This window comes from Protopterus annectens, chromosome 2.part0 (assembly GCF_019279795.1).
Source record: "Protopterus annectens isolate FY-2018-M chromosome 2.part0, PAN1.0, whole genome shotgun sequence".
Taxonomy (NCBI): Eukaryota; Metazoa; Chordata; order Ceratodontiformes; family Protopteridae; genus Protopterus; species Protopterus annectens.
Genome location: NC_056728.1, coordinates 319808798 through 319834436, shown reverse-complemented (window position 1 = coordinate 319834436; position 25639 = coordinate 319808798). Strand labels below are relative to the sequence as shown.

The following is a 25639-nucleotide window of genomic DNA, read 5'->3' as shown; positions in this document are numbered from 1 at the left end:
GTATGCACTGAAAAAGGCTGCTTTTATATAAGCCGAAAACCGATCTGTTTGATGTACTCTTTCTTATGTGCTTTTAAGCACTAAATTAAATTTTGCTTGCCACAGTCTGCTGGTCTGAATTTTGTGAATTGCTTTTATTTGGGACCTTGCAGTTGGCATACATGCAGGGGTGTTCCTTTATGCAAGAGAAAGGTCTAGAGGCAGACAAGCTGAAATAGCAAGAAGGTGGGCCTTAAGAGAGAAATATGCCAGCCCTGCAAGAGTTCAAAAAGACAGGACAGCACTAGGGGGACCTCACCTTGCAGTGGGTCCAGCCGTCTTTGTACACAACACATGGAGAATCTTTTCCATTTAGACAAATAAGATCTCTTAGTATTAGTTTTCCTGGCCTCCTGCAGGACTGTTGGCACATACTTGGTGTAAAAGTGTCTGTAAGGGATCAAGATTCTATCACCCAGAGTTAGGTTCAGAGATTCTAGGTGGGTATGGATTAGGGAATCCCTTGTCCTGTGTGAGAAGGTCCACTCTGTGAGGTAACTTGTGATGACTGCCCCTGGCTAAATGCAGGAGAGGGAACCAATACTATCTTGGCCAAAAGGGAGTCACCAACAAGATTTTTGGTTTGTCCCACTGAATTTTCAGTACGACTGAAGGAGTGAGAAGGGGGAGGGATGCATAGAGAAACATCCCCTTCCAAAAGATTGAAAAGGCATCTGTTGCCCTCGCTAGGGGACTGGGTAACCTGATGTAAAATAGTGGGAGTTGCCTGTTCAGAGGGAAGATAAACAGATCTACTAGTGGTGTATCCCACCTGTGGACAATGTCCAGGAACACATCCCTGTGAAGCATCCATTCATGAGATTGTGACATGGACCTGTTCAGAGTGTCTGCCTGAGTGTTCTGTGCTGAAGGGATATAAACTGCCTGCAGGGAGACTCCCTGTTGGGCCGCCAGTTCCCAGGCCTGGAGTGCAAGCCTGCATAGCAAGTAGGATTTTGTTCCCCCCGTTGGTCCTTGTTTTAGGATATGTAGAAAAGCTCTCAAGGCAAATAATATTGCTTTCATTTCCCTGATGTTGATGTGTTCCCACCTGAAGGTGTCTGACCAGGTACGCTGCACTCTCAGGCTGCCTAAAGCAGCTCCTCAGCCAAGATCTGAGGCATCCGTGTACATCTCCTAAACTCTAAGGAAGAGGTTGTAAGGGGGGTCCTGAGTGGAATGTGATTTGCTCCAACCACCAGAGGATTTCCTTCCTCAGGCAGGGAAGGAAAGGAATGTTGAAGTCCAAGGGATTTGAATGTTGGGTCCATGTTGACCTCAGGTACCACTGCAAATTTCTTATGTGGAGTCTTGCCAATGGCAGCACTGGGATAGAGCAAGCCATATGGCCCAGTAATCTGAGATACTGTCTGGTTGTTATAGCAGTGGAGTGGAGGACACAAAACAGGTACTGCTTTAGGTTTTCCACCTTTTGCGGTGGAAGAAATGTTCTCATGACATCTGTCCTTATTCTGCACCCCAAGAAAACTTGTTCCTGGGAGGGATTCAGGTTGGATTTAGGGCAATTGATATTGAATCCCAGTGCCTGCAGGATTGAGATAACTTTGTGTAGTTGGTAAAGTAGAAATCTGGAACATTCTGCCTGTATCAGGTCATCCAGGTATGAAAATATTTGACTCTCTTGGACCCTGCAATAAGCAATGACTGGAGCCAGACACTTGGTGAATACTCTTGGAGCTGCAGAGTCTAAAGGGCAAGGCAGAGAACTAAAAATGTGAAGAATCCACAGATAAAGTATTTTCTGTAGTTGGGCCTTAATGGGATGTGTAGGTAGGCATCCTTTATGTCCAAAATGGCTAGAAATCCCTGAGGCATTACTAAGAGAAAGAGGGTCTGTAGAGTAAGCATACGGAAGGTGGGTACTTGTAAGAAAAAGGTTGAGGTAGGAGATATCCAGAATAGGTCTCCATGGTCCATCCTTCTTTGGAATTAAGAGTCTGGAGTAAAAGCCTTTTCCCTGTTCTATCAGGGGAACAGGTTGTCTGGTTCCTTGAGAAAGGATGGTTTTCATGACTGGCTGAAACAGGGGGAGCTGGTCTTTGGGTGGCTGTGAGGTGCGTCGCCAAGAAGGAAAGATGATCCAGGTCATGAAATAACCCTTTTCTATAATGGACAAGACCCACTTGCCTAAGGTAATGCTTCACCAAACAATGAGACAGAGCCTTACTGACAGGGGAATGGAGTTTGGAGGTGTGGACAGCAAAGACAGGTAGTTCTAGACTACCTGCCCTGTCATGAAACTGATGTTTCTAGGCAAGAGTCTGAAAAGGCTTGGTAGGGGTCAGTTGCTTCCTGGTGCTCTTACTGCTGCTAGAATCAGGGGTTGGACCAGTGTGTTCTCTAATGAACTGGGTTTTGGTGGGGTAGTTCCCATGAAATTTAGGGAACAGTTTTTATTGGTTTTTCACTCGAAAAACATTGTGAATTGCAATTAGGGGGTGTGAATGCCTTGATATGGGGACTGGTTGTTTTTTTAATTAAATGAATGACTATTAACTATTTTTTCATGGATCTGATGAAACACTATTTAATAATGCTAAGGCACTTATCTCTTTTATGTTATAATGAAAGTGTTTTATTAAATTTGTTGTATTTTATGCACCTGGCCATGCTAGTCAGTTTCTATTTCTTTTAAAATTGGGGATAGGGGAGACTAACTAGTGTTTGAGGTCCAGGAGTTATTTCCCCTTTTGTTGAAAGGTCTTGAATAGCCCAGCCACTTTAGCCCCAAAAAGGGCAAAGTTATCCAGGGGAGCATCCAAGAGTTTGGCCTTAATATCAGGTAAGGGCTGCAGTCTTACCCATAAGCATCTTCTAAGGACTGGCAAAAGTTTATTGAACTGAGCCACAAGACCCAGGGCATACTTGGACATGTGTGTCTGGTAATTTACAGCCCTAAAAGGCCAAGGTAACAGAAGTATAAACTTTTTCGCCAATGTGCTCCATTGCTTTATTGTCCTTGTCTGTGGGAATGACAGAGGTGGAGGGAAACAATCTAGATGGTTTATCTGCAGAGAGATAGTGCCAGGGTCTGCAACAGGGCATTTAATGAGGAATTTAGCCCCTTCATGGCCTTCGAGGGGCAAGTGGTTGACAATCTGGATTCATGCAGGCTGCACTGAAAGCAGCCAAGAAGGCTGGTAAAACTGGATAATGGCAGAAGGAGCAGGACTGTCCATCTGCAAGAGCTCATAGTATATTTTATGGACCTCTGACATTTCAGAGAAATCCCACTTAAAATATTCTGTCATTTTTGAGATGGTCTTACCAAAGGTGAGGTCCTCTCCTGGGGAGTCTGTCTCAGCAGAGTCCTCCTCTAGGGAAGCATACCCAGAAGGGGAGGGCATCTGAGACACAGGAAAGAGAATCCTCAACAGGAATCAGACGAATCCTCAGCTTCAGGTTGGAGAGTGTCAATCTGAGGCCTGGGACTAAGGACAGGTGGGGGAGCTGGTGAAGGAGCATATTAGGCCTTAGGGCCATAAAAGCATTAAATAGTCTCTAGGAAAAGGCCTGCTAGTTTGGTTTGCTTTCTGCAGAAGGGGGAAACATGTTTAGTCTTTTGCATCTTTTTTTCAGGGAAAACCTAGATGATGTAGGGGCTAAGGCAGGCTTAGATTATGTATGCTCAGAAGCCTAGGTACCCCCTCGTCGTCGGTGGCAGACATCTGCAAGACCTCCACGGACTTGCTTTCCACCCTAGGTTCTGCAGCCTCCCGAATGTTACACACTAGGCATGAAGGGCTGACAGATAGTGCAAGTTTGATGGTAGCATGTACCCCCTAAGCAGAAAAGGCAGAGCTCATATGCGTCCTTATGGGGGATCTGATATCTGCACCTGCACTTTCCTTTCCTCAATGATATAAGCCTAAACAGGCATGCAATGACTCGAGAAACAGAAAATACTGCCCCAACAAGGTACTTATCTTTTAAATCAAAGATCCAATGGCAGGGACAGCAGAAAGTGCTGACATTCGACTGGCGGCAGAAAAGTTCTGTGGAAAGGTACGTGCAGATGTCACTTTTATGGCCCATGCTCCCTTGGTCAATGTCAGACGTTCCAGACACCTAGCAGTGACTAGCAGCTTTTGTACACTGGCCGGACATTTGGGTAGCTAGCAGAGGATAACCCCAAGGGTTTGGAATACTGCAAAAAGAGAAAAGGACATCAGAAGTTGCTGTTAAGAAATAATTAGCAGAGCATATAAAATATTGCACGATAACTATAAGAAATCAGAGGAAGTTAAGGATTGGAAAGAGAGACTGCGTAAGCAACAATGGGGGAATATATACACGTCTCTCAAACATGCAACAAAATCTAGAAGATTTAGAATCTTTGTCTGGAAGTCTTTAATATGGATTTTTATACCCCAAGCAGACTCCGCAAAGAATTTTTCCTCAGGCAGAGAGCAAATGTTGAAGGTGTGATGGGGAACATACTTTCTAGGAGTGTAATGAGTTGGCAGACTTTAAAGAATCCCTGCAGACTGCTTTGTCAGAGATGCTGGGTGAGCAAACTGGAGTAACTAGGGAAATTATTTTTTTGAGCCATGATACAAAATTGAAACTGCCTAGAGACAGCAAGGCCTTGCGGAGTCCAATTATGATGGCTGCCAAAAAAGCAATTGCGACAAAATGGAAATCAAAGTCTAAACCAACTTTAGTAGAAGTAGCATAGATAGTAACAGAGATAAAACAACTGGAACTGGGATCTTCAGAAAAGTGTAGGAGCAAATTGCATAGGAAAAAATGTGAAATGTGGGAATATGGGACCAATACATGCACAGGAAGAACAAGGTTTAAAAGAAGGCAGGATTGGAATGCGCTATGTAATGTTTGACTGACAATGACTGATGTATTAAAAGAGATGTATAATGTTTGCATCTACAGTTGTGTCAGGACTGTTTGTAATGTATAATGTTTGCAATTTATACTGTGTCGCTATGATTTATTTTCATTTATATAAATGTAGTAATATAAAATTATGTATGACAGACAAACAGGTTTCTTCTTTAAAAAAAAATGTGACACTTTCCTGTCTGCCAAAGTCATCAAACAGATTTAGTCACCTCTGTAAAAGACTTGCCAACTACCCAAAGAACTTGCTAGGTACCACCACTTTGTCTTTGGTTTACGGACTTTGAGAGGAGGCTGTTTACATCTGAATACGTCTGCAGAGGAAAGACGAGTTAATGTCACAGAACTGGGAGAGATAGCTTTTAACTTTGTCATAATCACTAGATACAACCGAGAGAAGTATGAACTTCAATGTAGCTCTTATGTCTAACAAAGGTCTAGCTGACATTACAATTAGAACATTGTATTCTTCATCCAAACAAACCAACCAAGTCTGGTGCGCACCCTGCAATTTTATTCATGTACTTACATTTGCAAAAGGCGGTAGTCAACATCAAGGGAAGAACACTAAGAAACACAACCAACAGTAGAAATAACTAACAAAAGAGATTTTTCTTTCTTTGGTGAGCAGGGGAAATAACTCCTATACAAAGGTCTTTAACAGATAATATCCAAACATGGAAATAAGCTGTCAAAAACTTCAATGATGACTCGACAGAAAGAACAAAGGTGGAGAGAAAAACCTAATATTCTCCTTATCTAGATGGAATGGTGAAAGATAGTAAACTTGAAAAAAAATCCTTCCCAAGATCATGAAGATTTTTCATCTATGGGGTGCCTTCTTTTGAGACTGATGATCATCAAACCTCCCCAATTAGATTTGTGCCCATTCATTAACCTTGTACTCTAAAATGATGCAAAACAATTTTCTATCAAAAATATAGTGTGTATAAATTCTTACTCATCTACTGATGCAGATGGTCAAGTCTAGTTCACAAACCCCAATAAATACATTTAACTGGAAAGAAAATTGATTAGAGAACCAATGCTGCCAATGCACATTTTAGCTACTTATATAAAAACAGCTAAAACAACAATCTCTGACTAGAGCTACTGCCTTATTTTGGAATATTAAGCTAAATTAATATGCATTTAAAAACTGTGCCTACTCCTACAAAATATTTTATTCCAAGCCTCTTTCTAAGCTTGTGCACACACTTCCCACTTGCCTTTAAGAAGGTGACAGTCTGCTGTGGTTAGGAGCCCTCTAACCCACAGAGCACTGAACTGCTTTAGTTTTGAGGTCCTGGGGGAATTTAAAAAAAAACTTCTCTCTTTTGGAATCGTTTCTTCACTTTAAGCTTTGACTATGTGATTATTTCTTTGATATATATATATATATATATATATATATATATATATATATATATATATATATATATATATATATGTTTATTTTTGTGAAAAATCAATAAAAATTTATTCAAAAAAAAAGAAACTTCTCTCTCCTTTTAAACTGTAACAACTGCTTGCTACACTTGTAGCAAACAGCTGTTGCAGTCTACAAACTGGGCATTCAGAGACTAGCACATTGCTTACATTTTATGCCACACACAGGATAATAAAACTTTTCAGTTTCCAGCACTTAAATGCTGGTACTCCACTGAAGTTCAATCAGGATCTGCTAATCGCACTCCCAACACTTTGTACCCGGGGCAGCTGCCTCCTTCACTCCATCATAGCTCTGTTACTGACGGTGGTCTTCTGCTACAGCAGGCTGAATTCAAGTGTTTTAAAATTGTGAAATATCCTAATTACAATGCACAGCCTGCCATAAAATAAGATCAGATAAAAAAAAAAATGCAGTTCAAAATTTTCTGTGCTAGAAATGCAAAAATTAAGACAAAGCAACTTTTTGAACTTTTAGTAGTTATATTCCCACTCCTATAGAAACCAGATTAGTGATCAATGCAATTGGTATTAGGTTGTTCTTAGAGGCATCCCAGCAAGGTTTCAATCTGATAGACTAACAAGTTCAATGCAATGGTGACAAACCTGACAAAAAACCCTCCCAGGAATTTTGCAACTCACCTGAAAATCATTCATTAATCCATATTTACACTTTCCAGCAGGTTTGCAAGAAGAGAAGTCAAAACCTAAGCTACAAGCTGCATCTGTGCAATTACTCCAATTGTTCATAGTGACTGTAGAATTGACACTTCCTGTGGCATCACGGACAACACAAGAACCTGGTAAGAAACCAAGCAAATCATTAGAATAGGAAAAAGGCGCACCCTAGTATTGTAGCTTAAAATCACAAAACATGTTTCAGTGAAACTAGCAATCTGCAAGGCTATAAATTTACATTCACATTAGATAATAAAGATGGGGAAAATTAACAAAAAACTGACCTCCCAATGCAAAACATCAAGTATTAACAGATGTATGCAACGCAAGGCAAAATATAATAACCTTCTGAACGTCTATGCAACTTAACAGCATGGGGTCCAGGACATAGTGTAAGTAAAAGTATTTTCTTCTGGTTTTTACAAGTTGCTACCACTCAAAATCCAACATACCTACCAAATGAAAGGTCTAGGAAACAGAAAAGACCATAAAAGCTTATTCAGTTTGCCCAGTCCCTTTAAGGCACATACTACCAGTGTAAAATTATATATATATATATATATATATATATATATATATATATATATATATATACATACATACACTTACACATATACATACACACACACACAGTAGATATAAAAAAAGTGTACACCCCCCTTATTAAAATGCCAGGTTTTTGATGCCAGGTTTTTGTGATATAAAAAATGAGACCACAATAAATCATTACAAAACTTTTACCACCCTAAATGTGACCTATAACCTGTACAATTCAATTGAAAAACAAACAAATCTGTTGGGGGAAAAAATAAAAAATGTACAATAAGCTGGTTGCATAAGTGTGCGCACCCTTAAACTAATACTTTGTTGAAGCACGTTTTGATTTAATTACAACATTCAGTCTTCTTGGGTACACACCTCCCATCAATTAAAGAGCCTGATTAACTCCAAATAAAGTTCAGCTGTCCTAGTAGGATTTTCCTGACATTTACTCAGTTTCCTGCTGCAGCAAAAGCCATGGTTCGCAGAGAGCTATCAAAGTGATCTCATTGTTGAAAGGTATCAGTCAGGAGAAGGGTACAAAAAAATTTCCACAGCATTGGATATACCATAGAACACAGTGAAGAGTCATCAGAAAGTGGAGAAAATATGGGAAAACGCGATGTTGCAAAGAACTGGACGTCCCTCCAAAATCAATAAAAAGACAAGACGAAAATTAGTCAGGGAGGCTGACAAGAAACTTACAGCAACACTGAAGGAGCTGCAGGAATTTCTGGCAAGTACTGGTTGTGTACTACATGTGACAACAATCTTCCATATTCTCCATATGTCTGGACTATGGGGTAGGGTTGCAAGACAGAAGCCTTTTCTTACATAGAAAAACATCCAGGCCTGGCTAAAATTTGCAAAACAATACATCAAGTCTCCTAAAAGCATGTGGAAAAATGAAACCAAGCTTGAATTTTTCGGCCACAATTCCAACAGATACGTTTGGAGCAAAAACACTTTGCATCACCAAAAAAACACCATCCCCATGGTGAAGCATGGTGGTGGCAGTGTCATGCTTTGGGGTTGCTTTTCTTCAGCTAGAACTGAGGCTTTAGTCAAGGTGGAGGGAATTATGAACAGTTCCAAACACCAGTCACTTTTGTCCCAAAACCTTCAGGCATCTGCTAGAAAGCTGAAGAGGAATTTCACCTTTCAACATGACAATGACCCCAAGCATACATCCAAATCAACAAAATAATGGCTTCACCAGAAGAAAATTAAAGTTTTGGAATGGCCCAGCCAGAGACAAGACCTAAATCCAAGAGAAAATCTGTGGGGTGACCTGAAGAGGGCTTTGCATAAGAGATGCCCTCGCAATCCGACAGATTTGGAGTGCTTTTGTAAGGAAGAGTAGGCAAATATTGCCAAGTCAAGATGTGCCATGCGGACAGACTCCTACCCAAGAAGGCTGAATGCTGTAATTAAATCAAAAGGTGCTTCAACAAAGTATTACTTTAAGCACTTATGCAACCAGCTTATTGTACATTTTTTATTTTTTTCCCTAACAGATTTGTTTTTCAATTGAATTATACATGTTATAGGTCACATTAAAGGTGGTAAAAGTTTTGAAATGATTTACTGTGGTCTCATTTTTTTACATCACAAAAAACTGGCATTTTAACAGGTGTGTGTACACTTTTTATATCCATTGTACCTACATACACACACCTATTTTTTCACCCCGTAGAACAGAGTCTAATGGTTCCTCTATATGGACCGAATTGTCCCATTCATTCCAAAACCTCTGGAGCTAGAGATTTCCAGGGCAGGAGAGGACCTTACGACTCATTTATTCCTATAAATGAATCCCCAATGTTCTCAACCACTTGTAGAAACAGTCCGGTGGTAGGGAGTGAGACAGCCTGTCCTATTCTCTGGCAGAGCACCCCCCCTTTGTAGAGGCTCTTTTGAGCACTGCTACGGCTGCCCACACAGGGTTACCCTAGCCTCAGTGCAACTGCTAATAGCAGCACCAGCCTGGCAGACCCAGACTCCACAGGGTAAACACCTAATGCAGTGTCACTTACATGGCAAGTCATAACCACCTGCCTCCCAGCAGGACGGGTGAGCAGACGCTCACTCATCTTCTCATGTCAGCTCCTACAGCGACTTGTGCTGCTATTCAAACTCTCATCACCTGTGATATAGTCGGGCCTTTATCCCTCTATGCCATAAAGCATCTCAGTCCAAGGTATTTTATGAGCTTTCTTTCCTCGTTCAGCCCTTTTTTTTTTGCCCTGTATGACCAAAACTTGAAAGGTGCTTATCACTGCTAAGTCTCCACCAATAAATGAAAGAACCAAGATACATTGGCCTTTACTATTCCTCAATAAAAGCTACAATTTTTTATTTTTACTGTTAGCAGATCATATGCAGTTTATTACAAGACTACATAACATACAGAAGTTTAATCTAATAAATATTTTAATTTACTGATCACTGGTCTCAAACTACACCATTTTCACATTCTCGTTAGTATAAAAAAATGTGTGTTGGGAGTCAATGATACTCTTGTATACTGCGTTTATTAATTCTAGTTCTGTCACTGAATGCCCTAGTTTGGGATCTGTTTCAGGAATCAGTTGATATCTGCTGCACCATAAGAGTGGTTTACAACCAATTAAATACATTAAACTGTGGCTGCAAAATACTCCATGACCGTCTATTTTATTTATTTATTTGTTTACCGGGAAAGTCAGACTTGGAACAAAGTCAATTTTCAGTGAAGGCCGAGGGAAAAATGCTCCAGACACATATCTTTGTAATGTGGGAGGAAACCGGAGCACCCGGAGGAAACCCACAAGAACACAGGGAGGACATGCAGACTCCACACAGAAGGCACTTCTGTATATGGCATAAACATAACACTAAAGAATGTAAGGCACTACACCTAACTTAAGTAACTCTGCTAAGCCAGCCAATCATAATACTGTACCCACTTAGGACTGTTAATCTACTGCACATCCCATCTCTCCAGAAGTTAGGAAAAACTACCCCAGCAATGTTGTGCTTTCCATAAGCAACTAAAACGAAGTCATATTGCAAATCAATTTATCCTTCTCAACTAAAACCAGGCGAAGACTTATAGTAAATCAGTTTGTTATCCTTCTCAACTATAGCGAGCATCATCCGCTCTGTCCGAGCCTTATTCTACGTCTCTCTGCTTTTACTCTAATAGTAAATATATCGCAGGAATCCTAAACTTAGGAATATCTTCTAAAATGTAATATTATATTGTAGAGAATGAATGTATCCTATCTGTTAGTTAATGTCAAAAGTCTGCCCTTAAAACTATGTTTTGAAAAAAATTGTTCTCTTGGAGCTTTTCTCCCCGGGCCTCCACTAAAAATAGACTTGTAATCCAGTTGGACTCTCCTGGACAACAAATGTAAAATAAATAAACAGAATATGAAAATGTATTTCATATTCAAATAAAGTCACATGCAAACACACACTACAAATGTAAAGGGTATAGCTACTATTACTTTACATCATGCAAACAAAAAGCTGTGAAATGTAGCTTTTATTTGGAAATGATTACTTTGGTGACTGATATCAGTATTAGGTAGGTAAAATCGGCCCTGTTGACTGTGCTTCTAATGTAATGTTTATGCTGCTACCACAAAAGTACTGCATGGAACAATAAGTTTAATACACTAATCTACTTATAAAAGCTAGTACATTAACAGCATATTTTATGGTTCCATCAGTGTTTCATAGAAACCCATTCATCAACTTGTCACATATGACCTTTTTAAAGACTTCGAAGAAATACCTGTTGATTCAGAACACAAATCATATAAACTTCAAGGAGCAATTATTTTCTCTTGTTGGTGCCTCACTACTTCATCGTCAGAAATACCTGTGTTTGGCGTCTGAAGAACAAACAATGGAAGTCCTTTGCTTGGAGAAATACATTTTAAGGTAAGCTACTAATACAACTGTGAAAATAGAGGTTTCTATTAAAAATGGTTATTTGTAATCAATAAAAATCCAAAGAAGCCAAGGAAGAAATAAAAGTCCACAGTGGTAATGCTCTATCAACATACTGAAGCAAACAAAGAGCATAGATTTCAGTTTATGGTGTTCTACATTCAGCGAGTAAGTATGAGGGGGGTGACATTGTACACAGCACTAAATTAGCTGGGTTAAGATGGATAGCTGAATTGCAAGCCAACCATACACCTGGGTTAAATGCTTGTACGCCTTTATAACCCTTACTGAAGGAGCGTAGGTTCTGCTATTGATTCTAATTGGTTGCTATTTGGTTAAATAGGGTTGATTTTAACTGTTTTTAGATCTGATAAAGAGTTAATGCTCAAAAGCGCTTATCTGTGTTTTAAATAAAGTTTTAACCGGTTGTGATGGCTTCAGTGTTTTTTTGTTTTTTTTATCCTGCATGGTATATTTTACCACTGTGGACTTTTACGTCTTCCTTGGCTGCTGTGGATTTTTACTGTTGTTGCTGCTAGTGCTGTTTCACATTCTGCTGAGGAAGTAGACATGACTGTTGCTGACTCAGAATCTATTGAACTTGAATGCCATCCTGTGATCCCCTTTACAACATTCAAGGAATGGGCAAAGAGAATGGTAAATATCAATAACCCTCTTATTTGTTCAACTGAATGCTAATGGATAATGCAGTGCCCTGACGTGTGAGAGGATGACTGCCTCAATGAAAATTGCGGACCTAGAAAAAGAAATGTTTAAACAAACATATGGAATGGCAAAAACTTCACTTAGAAGTTTGCCCTTATTTTAAAATAGTTCCAAGAGGACTGCGTATTTTATGTATGCCTTGCTATGGGGAGGCTTACCCTAAACTGTTGTAATAGATTCTTTTCACAGATTTTTACTAAGCTAACTGCCCTTACAAGCCATTTTAAGCTTAGCCATTTTTCCACTGTGAGACTCAAACCCTGCACTTTGTGTTTGTAAGGCAAACACCTTAACCATTAGGCCATCCTCCCAACCTGTTGGAAAGACTAACAGAATGTTAAAACAATGTACACTGTAACATACGAGTAACAGATTATGTTTGAGAAGTAATGCGCTACATCAATATAATGAAGCAAACAGAGCATAGATTTCAGTTTATGGTGTTATACATTCAGCAAGTGAGTATGAGGGGAGGTGATGTACACATCACTGAATTAGCTGAGTTAAGATGGATAGCTGAATTGCAAGCTAACTATACACCTGGGTTAAATGCTTGTATGCCTTTAAAACCCTTACTGAAGGGGCGTAGGTTCTGCTATTGATTTTAATTGGTTGCTATTTGTTTATATATGGTTGATTTTAACAGTTTTTAGATCTGATGAAGAGCTAATGTGATCACGTTTTAATCGGTTGTGGTGGCTCCAGTGGGTTTTCTTCTTAATTTGTAATCAAAATAGTATATAATACACACCTACTCACTAAAACAACCAGAAGAGCAAACTGTGCAGGTAACATCTCATTATGAAAAGTATGCACAACACCACTTCCCTGTAGTCCTACAACAAAGAAAGAAATCCCTGGGGGGAGGTGTACATTTTAAGGTAAACAGCTGTAAATGCACCAAGCGGGTATCCTATTCATGAGTCTCATGGACAAAATATTAAAATGTAGAATAACTATAACCAGTTTGGGGATCCAGAAGTAGCAGCCTTATTTCTCTCCAGATGATGTAATTTTAGGTCCTTTTGACCATTACCCTCACTTAACCGACTTGCTGTTGACCGTGTAACATCTAGAATATAATAAAGAATATTGCAGGTGAGACAATTCCAGTGACTCAGCAGGTCGCAAGATCACTTTTGCTGGTAAGAAGATCAGAAGGCTGCCTACTCTATTCCTACATCAAGTGCTGGGATATAGATTCCAATACTGACACTGCAGTGTAGCACTAGGGGGTGCGTACAGCTCTCCTGAGGTGCCATCATAAGATGTTGAACACTAAGCAAGCAACAGTGCTTAAAAAGGTGGACATTAAAGGGGAAATAACAGACCACCCAGGGATGTCAGCAGGCTTGATGCACTCAGGTGAGGGCCTCCTTATCCCTCGATGGCCTACCATCATCCTGAAACACAGGTGACATACAAGCTACTAAGCAAGTTGGTCCTGATGGGGTGCTAGAGGTGAGGTATTTAGCGTCACTGAAAAGCAGACTTGCATTGTAAGAAAACATACCAAGAGTGAGCTGCAGAGTCTGCTATGCATGGCACTGGCAAACCTGAAACAATTTCATTTGCTGAGTTCAATATGTAAACTATATACGATATTATTAAACAGTTTCCTTCAATTCTTCTGAATGTATAATGCTTAAAATAGCATGTAGAATAATTTGATGAACAGAAGGGACTTCAATTAAAATCTCTAAATTTAAAACTATGTACCTGGTGGCTATACAGAATGATAAAAAATTAACATAATTTCATATGAAAAAGCTAGGTTAAATGAAGGTTGACTAGTGGTAGTCTACAAATGGAATATTAAAGGTCTAATTTGTTTTTGCTATAGGGTATCCTTTCATACTTGAAAACTACCAGATAAAGAAGCGAAGTGTACACTGACAAGATATTGATTAGATAAAAGAAAAATGGATAATATTTAGACTTCTAAAATAGACCAGAAAAGAAAGAAAATTAATGGGTGAAGTAATAGCATTTCACAGCAATTTTTTTTTTTTGTGTTGTCAGGGATTGGAATGTCACACTAATTCTGATGATGACAAGGGAGATGCACAAAATCAAGATTTATGAAAAGTTTCAGAAAGGTCTTTAGCTAGCAAGATGTAACAAAGTGTATTATGAACAGTACAACACTATGCCTCCGCATGTACTCAATATCCTACACGTATCAAATTTAACACAAAATGCAAAATGGAATAATGGAAACTTGTTTTTTTTATCCAAGCATTATTATTTATACCTTTTTTTTTGCTTTGCTATATAGGTCTACTTTCTTACTTAGACACAAGTACTACATAATGCATTTTCAGCTCATACTTTATGCCACTTATTTTTACATTTGATTATGTCTTACTGTAAAATATTGTAAAGTGTTGGTCATTGCCTGCTTGGCCTGGGTCGTAGCTGAAAATGGTCCTTGGACCAGTTCGCTTACCAGGTTAACAGACAAGAGTACACCTACTTTTCTATCACACTCACTACCAGGTGCAGGTTTGGTAAGATATAAATAAATAACACAAAGGGGTAAGCTTACATTTTACACCACTTAACCTTACCTGTAGTAGTATCTAACCCCCTAGTACTGATGCTGCACCTCTGCATAGATGCACTAAGGAGGGGAGGGGTTACAATGGAAATACATCTCTCACAACCTAGTTTTCTAACTTAAGAAAATGCTGTAAAATAAATTGGTGGAAATTTTAAATGAACCAATGGAAAATTCTACCATAACAGCACAGCAGTGCAGCAATTTCAGTTCAAAACAGTCTAAAAATGCATATAAGATCATGAAGGGATTCACATCCAGATCAGGAGAGGTCATTGTACCCCTGTACTCTTCACTTATCAGACCAATGATGGAGTACAACGCCCCATTCGGAATGTACCTTACCTGACACCTGCAGCAGTTGGAAAGACCCCAAAGGTTCCTCACCAAAAGGATAAAGGGGCTCAAACATATGTCATACGATGCCCGACTGAAGAAACTCCAGCTCTATTCAGTCGTATACCGTCTGCTCAGAGGTGATCTGTACCTGACATACAAGGCCATGTCCAACCCGGAATTAATGGACATGCTCCACCTCAAAAAATCCAAATCCACCAGAGCCACGAGCAAGAGAATTAAACCTCAACACGGATATAAATAGGACGTGCTGGAGGGACAGATTCATCACCCAGAGACTCCCTACACTATGGAACAGAATCCCAGTCCATGTGAGGCAGAGCCCCTCACTGACTCTGTTCAAGAGAAATCTTGACGAGTGGATGGGAGATCGTAGGTTTACCCCGGGAATCATCTCTGTGTCACTGCTGGACAGAGGCACAGCAAACTAATGGGTATAGTATTCTCATCCTAAGGGGTGGTGAAAGCCACACACACTCTGGCTAGGCTTATAAATGCCCTAGGGCAGATAGCCTAGTATGAACCTATGAACCTATAAAGGCAAATGAAATTTGGGAAAAACAGGCAAGAGTACCTAAATATATTGCATAAAATAAATATGATGCACAGCATAAGTAGTAAACTAAACGAGTCAGGACACCTGGAATAAACAAAAAAAAAGCAGCTAAAATGGGAAAGCATTTGGATATACTGAATGATTACAGGGCGCCAGCTGAGCTGAATTTTTAAAGCAAAGGCCATCTGTGAAAATCTAACTACTGTAAAACCCTGCTGTATCACAGTGGAGTTGGCACACACATACGTTAGGGATATGGGGGCCTCCCCTCACATGGCGGAAGGGTTGCATGGGGGATATTATGACGTTTCTTCTCACTGGAAGTGGTTTTCAGCAATTAGTATTGAACCGAACTGCAGTCACCATAAATCTGATCATGCTGAAATGACTTCCTTTGATTATAACCTGAAGGGCCAAAAATGTATGCACGGTTTAAGGCAAAAGAAAGTGAAGAGGAGAGAACTAGAAATATTTGAGGTACTACAGCACAGATTGGCAAGAGAGCCAACAAGAATACTAGGTATACTCAAGAACCAGCATGAAAAATTTTACAGTGCAAAGTTAGAAAAAATTCTCAGAGGAAATTTTTTTTTTAATGTATATTCATAGGTTCATAGGTGGGCCATTTTCAGCCTAACCAATTACCCCATCTGAGAATCAAACCCTGCACCTCATGCTTGTAAGGTAAACACCTTAACCATTATGCCAACCTCCCACCCTTTTTTTAAAAGCTCTTAAGAGCCATTTTAAGCCTATCCAATTATCCCTTGTGAGACTCAAACCCTGCACCTTGTGTTTGTAAGGCAAACACCTTAACTATTGGGCCACCCTCCCAACCCCTATGCCATCTCTCTCCAGAACAGAGAATGTGAGGCCGCCCAGAGTTGTTGGTCTTATTCCTGATTATCTGCATCTCCCAGCACCTGGTTCAAGTCCAAAGTACTCCTGATTCTTCTAGTAAGTGTTTTGTCTCAGGAATTTTTCTTTGGAACAATGGAAAAGGAATCATTAGCAAAGTCTTTCTATGGGGTTTGCTGTTATCAGAAGAATGCGATTCAGAGCCCCCTTCTACTTGTTGACTTACTCTGTCTGATAACCCCTCACCACCCCACCCCCACCCCTTTAACCTGTTATGTATCAAGAATTTCTTTGATCACTGAGGAAAACAATGTACCGAAGACAGCTGGATACAACAATCTGAATCCCATACTTACCTATCAGCATTCCCTGATGGTTGTGATAATGTCCTTCTCTTCTGCCTCATGTACATTGAATAATCATTTTCTATTAATACCGTCTTGTCACTAATTTTAATACTTCTCTCTTCTACTACAGTTTTGTCAGAAGCAACTCTGTCGGCTGGTATTATTGCAACTTCACTATTATAAGCATTGGCTGCTTTTTCATGGCCAGATTTGGGGCATACACATGATGTGCCCTCTCAATGCACAAATCCTGCTGTTAAACACCAGTCCAGTTCTCAGTGTGCTCTACCTTTCAAACTATTTTTTAAACATCTTTTTGAGAAGCCTTTTGCTCACAGCCAGGCTTTTCTTTTGTTTCGGTGTCTGATTTTGCAGTTTTATCATTTCATCTAAATAGCTAGTTTTGACTTGATGCATTCATTCAGTTTAATTTATTTTAGACACTTGTGTGTTTAATTTTTTCCACTAAATTCATACAAGTCATCTCCTTTCCCAAAGCTGAATTTTTAACTGTTTCTTGCTGAACAGTGACTTTTCACAGCCACATTTTTCTTTTCTCCTTTTCTTGGTTTTCTTTCAAGTTCTCCAAATGTCTTATTTGGTGGCATCCATTCAGTGAATTTAACAGCCAGTAAAATCATTTTATTCCACATGACAATTTCACTAAACATTTTTTCACAGTTTGTTTTTACACTGGGAAAAATCAAATCAACCTGTTTGTTCAGTGTGCAGCCATTTTGGTAGTCCACCTAGAATTACGCCCTTAGTAATAAGCACATCAGTTTATGTATGTATGAGGGGAAAAAAAAGTACAGTTGTGTACACTTATCATAAATGTAGATGTTAGAGTGTATTCACTGTTGCAGTCATTACATTTGGGCAATCTGCTGGCAGGTTGCCCTCAGTTGGCCTGATTAAAGTCTTGGGTCGTGCGTCGGTTGCTGTCCCTTCTTCCATGACGTCAGGTCATCAGGGGTATAAAGCATGCAGCCGACACCATTTTCATCAGTTTTTCTTGCCCCAGATGTCAGGTGTCCCTCAAATGGGGAGCAATATATATATGTGCATATATGTGTGTGTGTGTGTGTATGTATATATATATATATATATATATATATATATACATATATATATGTATGTATATACATATATATATGTATGTATATATATATATATATACACACATACATACACATTATATATATATATATATATATATATATATACACACACATATTATATATATATATATATATATATATATATATATATATATATATATATATATATACATATGTAATTTAGAACACAAAAAATATACCTCCAAATAAAAACAAATACAACAAAAAGGCTTTTGAACATAGTAACAGAAAGAAGGGGTATAAAAAGAGAAAAGTAGGGGGCTGGCGGGTGGGCAACCAGGACTGCAACAATGAATACACTCCAACATCTGCATTTATGGTAAGTGTACACAACTGTACTATGTTCTTTGTGTTTTACTGTTGCAGTCATTACATTTGGGTAGAATCCCCAAAGCTATGATTGGGAGGATGGAATTATACAGCATTAGGAGTAGCTATAAGACCCTGCAGGACAGCAGTGGCAAAGCCTGCCCTGGATTTCGAGAATAGAGAGGTAAATGGTAATGCTTGGTGAACGTATGAACTGAGCTCCAGGTAGCAGCTTTTAGAATGTCTCTGGTAGGAACCCCTATGAGAAAGGCTGTAGAAGTAGATGCAGCCCTGCAGGAATGGGATCTGATCCCCTTGGGGACAGGTTTACCATGATGCATGTAGCAGAAACGAATACAATGGCTTATCCATTTTGAAATTGTCTGCTTTGAGATAGCCTTTCCCTCTGCCCCTGCAGCAAATGCCACCAGTAGTTGCGCAGATTTTCTTAGAGATTGTCCTGTTCAAGAAGAATCTTAGTTGTCTGTGTACATCCAATGAGTGCCGAATCCGCTTCCCCTTGTTCTGTGGATTTGGGAAAAAAGTTGGCAGATGAATGGTCTGATTAAGAGCCACACTAGATACCACTTTAGGTATAAAGGATGGATTGGTCCTGAGCGCTACCCTGTCCGGGCAGAAAATAATAAAAGGCTCGACTGCCATGAGAGCCTGTAGTTCTGAGATCCTTCTAGCTGAAGTGACTGCTAAAAGAAAAGCTGTCTTCCAAGAGAGAAATTTTATGTCCGCAGTAGCAGCTGGCTTAAAAGGAGGCATGATGAGTTTTTCCAACACAAAATTGAGGTCCCATGCAGGAGTTGGTGCTCTCCTAGGAGGTCTTTTGGCCCCTCTGAGATACTGCTTTAGCAAGGGATGAGAAAAGAGGGGAGGCTCTGTGTTGTAATGAGCTGAAATGGCAGAGGCGCGGATTTTTATGGAAGAGAAAGATAGGCCCTTGTGAAGCATCTCAGTTAAATATTGCAGAATCTGAGGAATATTGGGCACTTCTCTGCTTATTCCTTGTGCCTGATTCCAGGCACAGAATATTTTCCATTTATCAGCATAATATTTTCTAGTACTAGGCCTTCTAGCCTCCAAAATGACATCCATCACAGGTTTGCTGAGAGATGTAACTGGTGGAATTAGTTGATTAGCCTTGCTGCAAGATTCAGAGTTTGGAGCCAAGTGTGTAGAATTTGAAAGTTCTGCTGAGACGGTAGATAAGGTGTCTGAGAGGCAAGTACCATGGAGGAAGGTGTGACACTGCGTAGGAGCGGGTACCAGTGTTGGCGAGGCCAGTCTGGAGCAATCAGAATCATTTTTGGTTTTTCATGTCTGACTTTTAGTAATACCTTGGAGAGCAAAGGCAGAGGGGAAAAAGCATAGACGGATACGTTTTTCCAGCTGAAGGACACAGCATCCACTTTCCAAGCTTTTTTGTGATGGATTCTTGTGCAGAATTTGTCCAACTGATAGATCTTTTTGCCTCACCCCAAAACTATGTCTGGGCTCCCCCATTTGCGTGTCAACATGCTGAAAATTTGTGGATCCAGTTTCCATTCGTGTGGGTCCATAAGATTTCTGCTTAGTTTGACTGCCAGAGTATTTTGCTTTCCAGGTAGGAATTGAGCTTGTAGCTGTATTTGGTAAATCAAGGCTGTGTTCCACAAGGCCATGGTTAGTCTGCAAAGGGGGTAGGAATGGGCACCACCCTGCTTGTTTATGTACCACATGACTGTGGTGTTGTCCATATTTATCAGTAGTTGTTCTGAATGAAGGAAAGTCCTTGAAAGCTGTCAGAGCATTCTGTACAGCTAGCATCTCTTTCTGGTTCATATGCAAGTGCATTTGATTTGGGCTCCATTAGCCCTGAATGCATCTCCCTGCCAGATGCGCCCCCCAAGCATAGTCTGATGCATCTGTAGTCAGGGTTTGGGTGGCAGGGGGTGGAATGAATGACAGTCCCTTGTTTTGGTGACAGGCCTCTGCCCACCATAGGAACTCTTGCTGCAGGCAAGGAATGACAGGAATCATTTCCAGGCTGTGACAATGTTGACTCCATAAGCTTTTTAGGTACCATTGAAGTTTCCTCATATGCAGTCTTGCATATGGAATTAGAAGAATGCAGGGAGCCATGAACCCCAAGGCCTGCAGAATTTGTCTTGCAGATAACTGGGTTTTTGTGGCCACTTGTTTGAAGTAAGTCATCAATTGGATTTGTTTGTCTGGCGTGAGATAAGCCATCTGGGCAGTTGTATTCAAGCTTGCACCCAGGAATGTAATTTTTTGAGAGGGTACCCAGAAGTGATTTCTTTTCGTTTATGGTGTACCCTAGGCAAGTTAGAAGCCTTTTTACAAACGCCAGATGCTGTAGAAGAGTGTCTGTTTTCTGCCTGAATTAGACAATCGTCCAGATAAGGATAAATTTGAATGTTTCTTTGTCTACAAAATGCAATTACTGGTGCCAGGCACTTTGTGAAGACCCTAGGTGCAGTAGATAAGCCAAAGGGCACTGCAGAAAACTGGTAATGAAAATAGCCTGCTTTGAAGTGGAAGTTTCTTCTGCAAGATTCTCTGATTGGGATATGCAGGTAAGCCTCTTTTAAGTCTAGAGTTACCAACCAAGCAAACTTGCCTAGCATAGGCAGTAACTGTTGTAGAGTCAGCATCTTGAATTTTAGAATGTCCAGGAAAGTATTTAGAATGGATAGGTCCAGAATTGGACGCCATGATTTGTCTTTTCTGGGTACCAGGAAAAGTCTTGAATAAAAAAAAACCTTGCCCTTTTCCTTTTCTGGTACTGGTTGAATAGCCCCCATATTCATGAGGGACAAATTGTTTCTGGGCCTCTGCCCACTAATTTGGAGGCAGATCTGGCCATCCATTTGGAATTGGCAACATGTGGAAATGGTATCCCTGGGATACTATATTTAAAACCCACTTGTCCTGGGTAATCAGATGCCAATTTTGTGCATGAAGTGCTAGTTTTCCTCCTAAAGGGGCTACCAAAAGATAAGTGCTTGGAAATGGTAGAGGAAAGTCATGGTGTGCCTTGTTACTTCCAGATTTGGAGGTGGAGGCACCCCATTGTTTTGTTCTTTAAGTTCCTTGTAACTGAAACCTGGAGCCTTTGGAGTGTCTGGGTTTGACCTGAGCGGCTCTGGTAGGTACTGGAAAGGACCAATTCTTAGTAAGCCACTGCCTACTGAACCTGGGTGGCTGCACTTGTATGAAATCTTTTACAGTTTGCATAGATTTAGCTTTGTCTTCCATCTTTGTCAAAACTTCTTCTGCCTTATTACCAAATAGACTGTCCTGTTGTAAAAAAGCATCCAACAATTTTGCATTAACATGATCAGACAGATTTTGCTCCTTGAGCCAAGCATGCCTTCTTATCACAGATACAGTTACAGCGGCCCTGCAAGAGACCTCCAAGGAATCAAAACCACATTGCAAAGTATGTTTTCCAACTTGTTCAGCTGAATGCAATAAATCCTGTAACTCTATTCTCCACAGAGTCAGAAATCAACATCATTTTCTGTTTAAGTAAGCCCATGACATGCTGCTGATATTTAAGCATATGAAATTGACAGTTTAAAGCACCGATTGCCAGGGTTGCAGACATGTAAACCTTCTTACCCCATCTATCCAGCGCCCTGGAGTCTCTATTAGAAGGGGTAGGATTTTTAGCAGTAGAAGCCTTAACACGCTTGGGACCCTGAGAAATCATTTCAGGGTCAGCAGTAGGGATTTTAAAAAGAAATTTGTGGGAGTCAGGAACCCTGTAATATCTGCCTGGCTTACTACGAGCCAGAAGCAGGGAATCAGGAGACATGCTGGATTCTGAGAAAACTTCATCAACAATGTCTAGAACAGGAGGTATAGTCAAAGGCCTATGCTGAGGAAAAAGGAGGAAATCCCCAAGCCTCTTTTTGGATTCTGAAAAATCCTGACTCTCCCAATTTAAATGTTTCCTTAAGGTATGTAAAGTTTCTCCAAAAGAAAAATCCTCAGGAGGAGAAGCAGAAGGGATGGATTATTCTGCATCAGAGTCCTCATAAGGTGGAATGGATCATTCCTGATCAGAAGAGGAATCAGAAGAAATGGAAACCTGATCTGAAGATTCATAATCCGTGCCTTGCCTAGGCCTCTTAGCAGGATGGGGTTGAGAACCCCTGATCAAGGTAATTAAATCCTCAGCCATTTTGATCATTTGTTTTTTAGGCATAGGGGCCTGTGCACATGGCCCATTCATCATTTTTTTAGACAGATGTTGGTCTTGGCCTTGTTTTTGAGGATGGCATCGGTTTAATATACAAATCTGTAGGCCTGAAAACACCCTCAGAAGCCGGTGCCTGCTCAGTGGCTCCGGACCCATCTAAGGTAGTGATATCTGCAGGTTCAATACTTGAAGTGTCACATGGCATACCGGACTCTGAATGGGTCGCAGTAGAGGCCTACGAATCAAAAGTAGCTGGTATCAGGGGCTGCGAAAGCACCTCACTGAGTACAGGCGACTGGCTTAGGAGAAGCTTCGTCGTTGGTTTTGGACCTTGACGGTCTGTCTCTGTCTTTCTTTGCGTTTTTTGTGAATTCCGGTAGTCGAATTGCTAACAGACGACATTTCTGGACAGTTAAATCTTGAGCCAAAATATTTAGATGCAAAAATATACCAATGCTTAATAGTGCATTGGTTAAATTTAGCACAAAACCGACAGCAAGGCACGTTGTGGTCAGGGCCTAGGCAAGGAATACAGTACAAATGAAAATCCTTATGAAGTATTTGCTTCACACAAGTAATACCAATTATTAACTTTTACTGACATTGGTAAGGAGCACGAAAAAGTTTCCCCAACGGGGTAGTGCAGTTCATAGTTTAGTACTATGCTAACTACCCTTCTGAGCCATTTTAAGCCTAGCCAATTATCCCTTGTGAGACTCAAACCCTGCATCTTGTGTTTGCAAGGCAAACACCTTAGCCATTACTTAGCTTAAGGTTGAAGACTTTGGTTCTGAAACTCAAAAACGAAAATTTTAGGAGTCGGCCGACCAGCACTTGCGAACTGCTTCTGCTTCGGGCACTGCGCGGCAAGAAAGACTGATGAAAATGGCATCGGCTGCATGTTTTATACCCCTGAATACCTGATGTCATGGAAGAAGGGACAGCAACCGACGCAGGACCCAAGACTTTTGTTAATCAGGCCGACTGAGGGCAACCTGCCAGCAGATTACCCAAATGTAATGACTGCAACAGTGAAACACGAAGAACATCCACCGTAAAGTCAATTATGTCTGCGTGTGGGTTGGGATGGGGGCTTCTTGTCCCTTCAGATGCTGGTTTCATAACAGGAACCTCAGTTTAATATCCATACCAGTTAACAGAGCTGAACTTAATGCTGAACTCACAAAATAAGGAGTGAAGGCAGTATGAAGTACATATTTGTATTATACAAATTATGCAAAAACAAACATTCAAAAGCTCACATGAAAACACCACAAAAAATAAACTAAAGACATATGTTGTTACCAAAATAACGAACAGTGCAGCATATTTTTGAGTAGAATTACATATGGATAGAAGTTTTTTGACCTAAAGGACTTAGCCACTTTAGAGTTATCGACCTCAGCTAGTAGCACGCCTTGTGTCTCCATTTCTAAGGCCTCATAAATTACACTGCTTTCATGTACTGTGTGCCCTCACCCACCCCAAAAAGGCATCCCCTTAACCTTTTACACCTTTGATGTTCAATTGCTAGGAAGTAAAATAAAGAGCATAATTTATTTCAGCTTTTTGCTCACATATATAGGCACACATACCCTGCCCTCCAAACCAGCCATAACAATGGGTGTTTTGTATGAATCACATAATTGCCCTTTGATTTTATACCTAGCTGAATCTCCTATAGAACTGGAGCATGGACTAACTAGCATGGTATCAGAAGATAAGAAAAACTCTTTAAACAGTGGTCTAGTTCTGCCATTTCAATCTAACACTGCATGGAAACATGTCAGAAAATTGGCAGTCCTGGATCAAAACATCTGAGGTGTAGCTCACTGAGTGACTTCAGGGATAAACTGTAGGAAGTCAAAGAATACCAGGTTTCTTTAGATTTCAGGTGAGGAAGCCACAAAAACACTTAATAGTTTTGCTCTAAGTGAAAATAAGAAAAACATCTCAATAGAACTGATAACAAAATTTGGATGTACTGGACAATCGATCAATCTACTAGATATCAAACAACCTACCCTATTATAAGGCACATTTTTAACCAGATACTAGAAGAAAAATAGACTAAGGATTCATATTGCGAATGACCTGAAGCTCATATCTTTTTGTGAATTTGGAGAACTGTGATTTATTGCTCTGAAACTCAAATCTGTGCCTTCTCAGTAATAATGACTTCATAAACAGCAGGCTAAGAAATGCAACCTTAATACTTGAAAAGACCACTGATGCATGTAGTTGAAGTGTAGTGTTGAACATACAACCAACATACACCATGAATGTCATCAGTCAGTAATAAGAAAGGCAAAGATGACAGAAAATATGGAGGAATAAAAGTCAAGAAGCTATAAAAAAGCTAATGGGACTTAATGTTACCACAAAACATGATGTCCAAGATGAAGTCCAGTAATAAAAAGTAGTAAAGAACACCACCAAATGTACCATGTGGCTGTAGGCATGAAGACAGCCACTGCAAACCAAATGAATATGCATGTAGGATATGTGGTACATACAACCATTATGATTGTTTTAAAAGAAAAAAAAAGACAAAAGAAAAAGTTAGATTCGAAAGAAAGGTAATAAGGACTGAAACACTTTTCCAGCTGTGAAAATTTCCGACAACTTCAATGCACCTCAATCCTGATTCATGAGCCAGCATGTTAGTATATACAGTGCGAGGTATAAACTCCATCATCAGTAAATGGGGTGTATGCTTCACACTATACGCACTAACAGAAATACTGCTTTGCGCTGGTGAAAAAAAGATTTTTTACTTCTGTTCTAATGTGGACTTTTGTGTTCAATCATTGTAAACAAAAAAGTTTCACCTGGTCATGCAAAGGTCAAACAGCCCCCAACTGGATACAGGGTATAGCGTCAGACTTTAAAAAAAAAGTGCCTTATAAAATGCTGGGAATATTGCCACATACAAGTGGCCATAACACTCAAGGGACTTCTAATAAAGACACTTGCTATAAAACATATGACATCTCAAAAGAATGCATCCCTTCTGATATGGTAAACTATCTCAGACTG

General features: G+C 40.0%; 1 protein-coding gene across 2 annotated transcripts in view; it reads right to left on the bottom strand.

Moving 5' to 3' along the window:
* Nucleotides 1–25639, bottom strand: part of SLC12A2 (solute carrier family 12 member 2) — a 2115502-nt gene that overhangs the window by 1108750 nt on the left and 981113 nt on the right. For both annotated transcript variants that reach the window (XM_044060802.1, XM_044060801.1), the window contains exon 10: nucleotides 7009–7166. In XM_044060802.1, the coding sequence (XP_043916737.1) occupies nucleotides 7009–7166 (158 nt within the window). The remainder of the gene's footprint in view (nucleotides 1–7008; nucleotides 7167–25639) is intronic.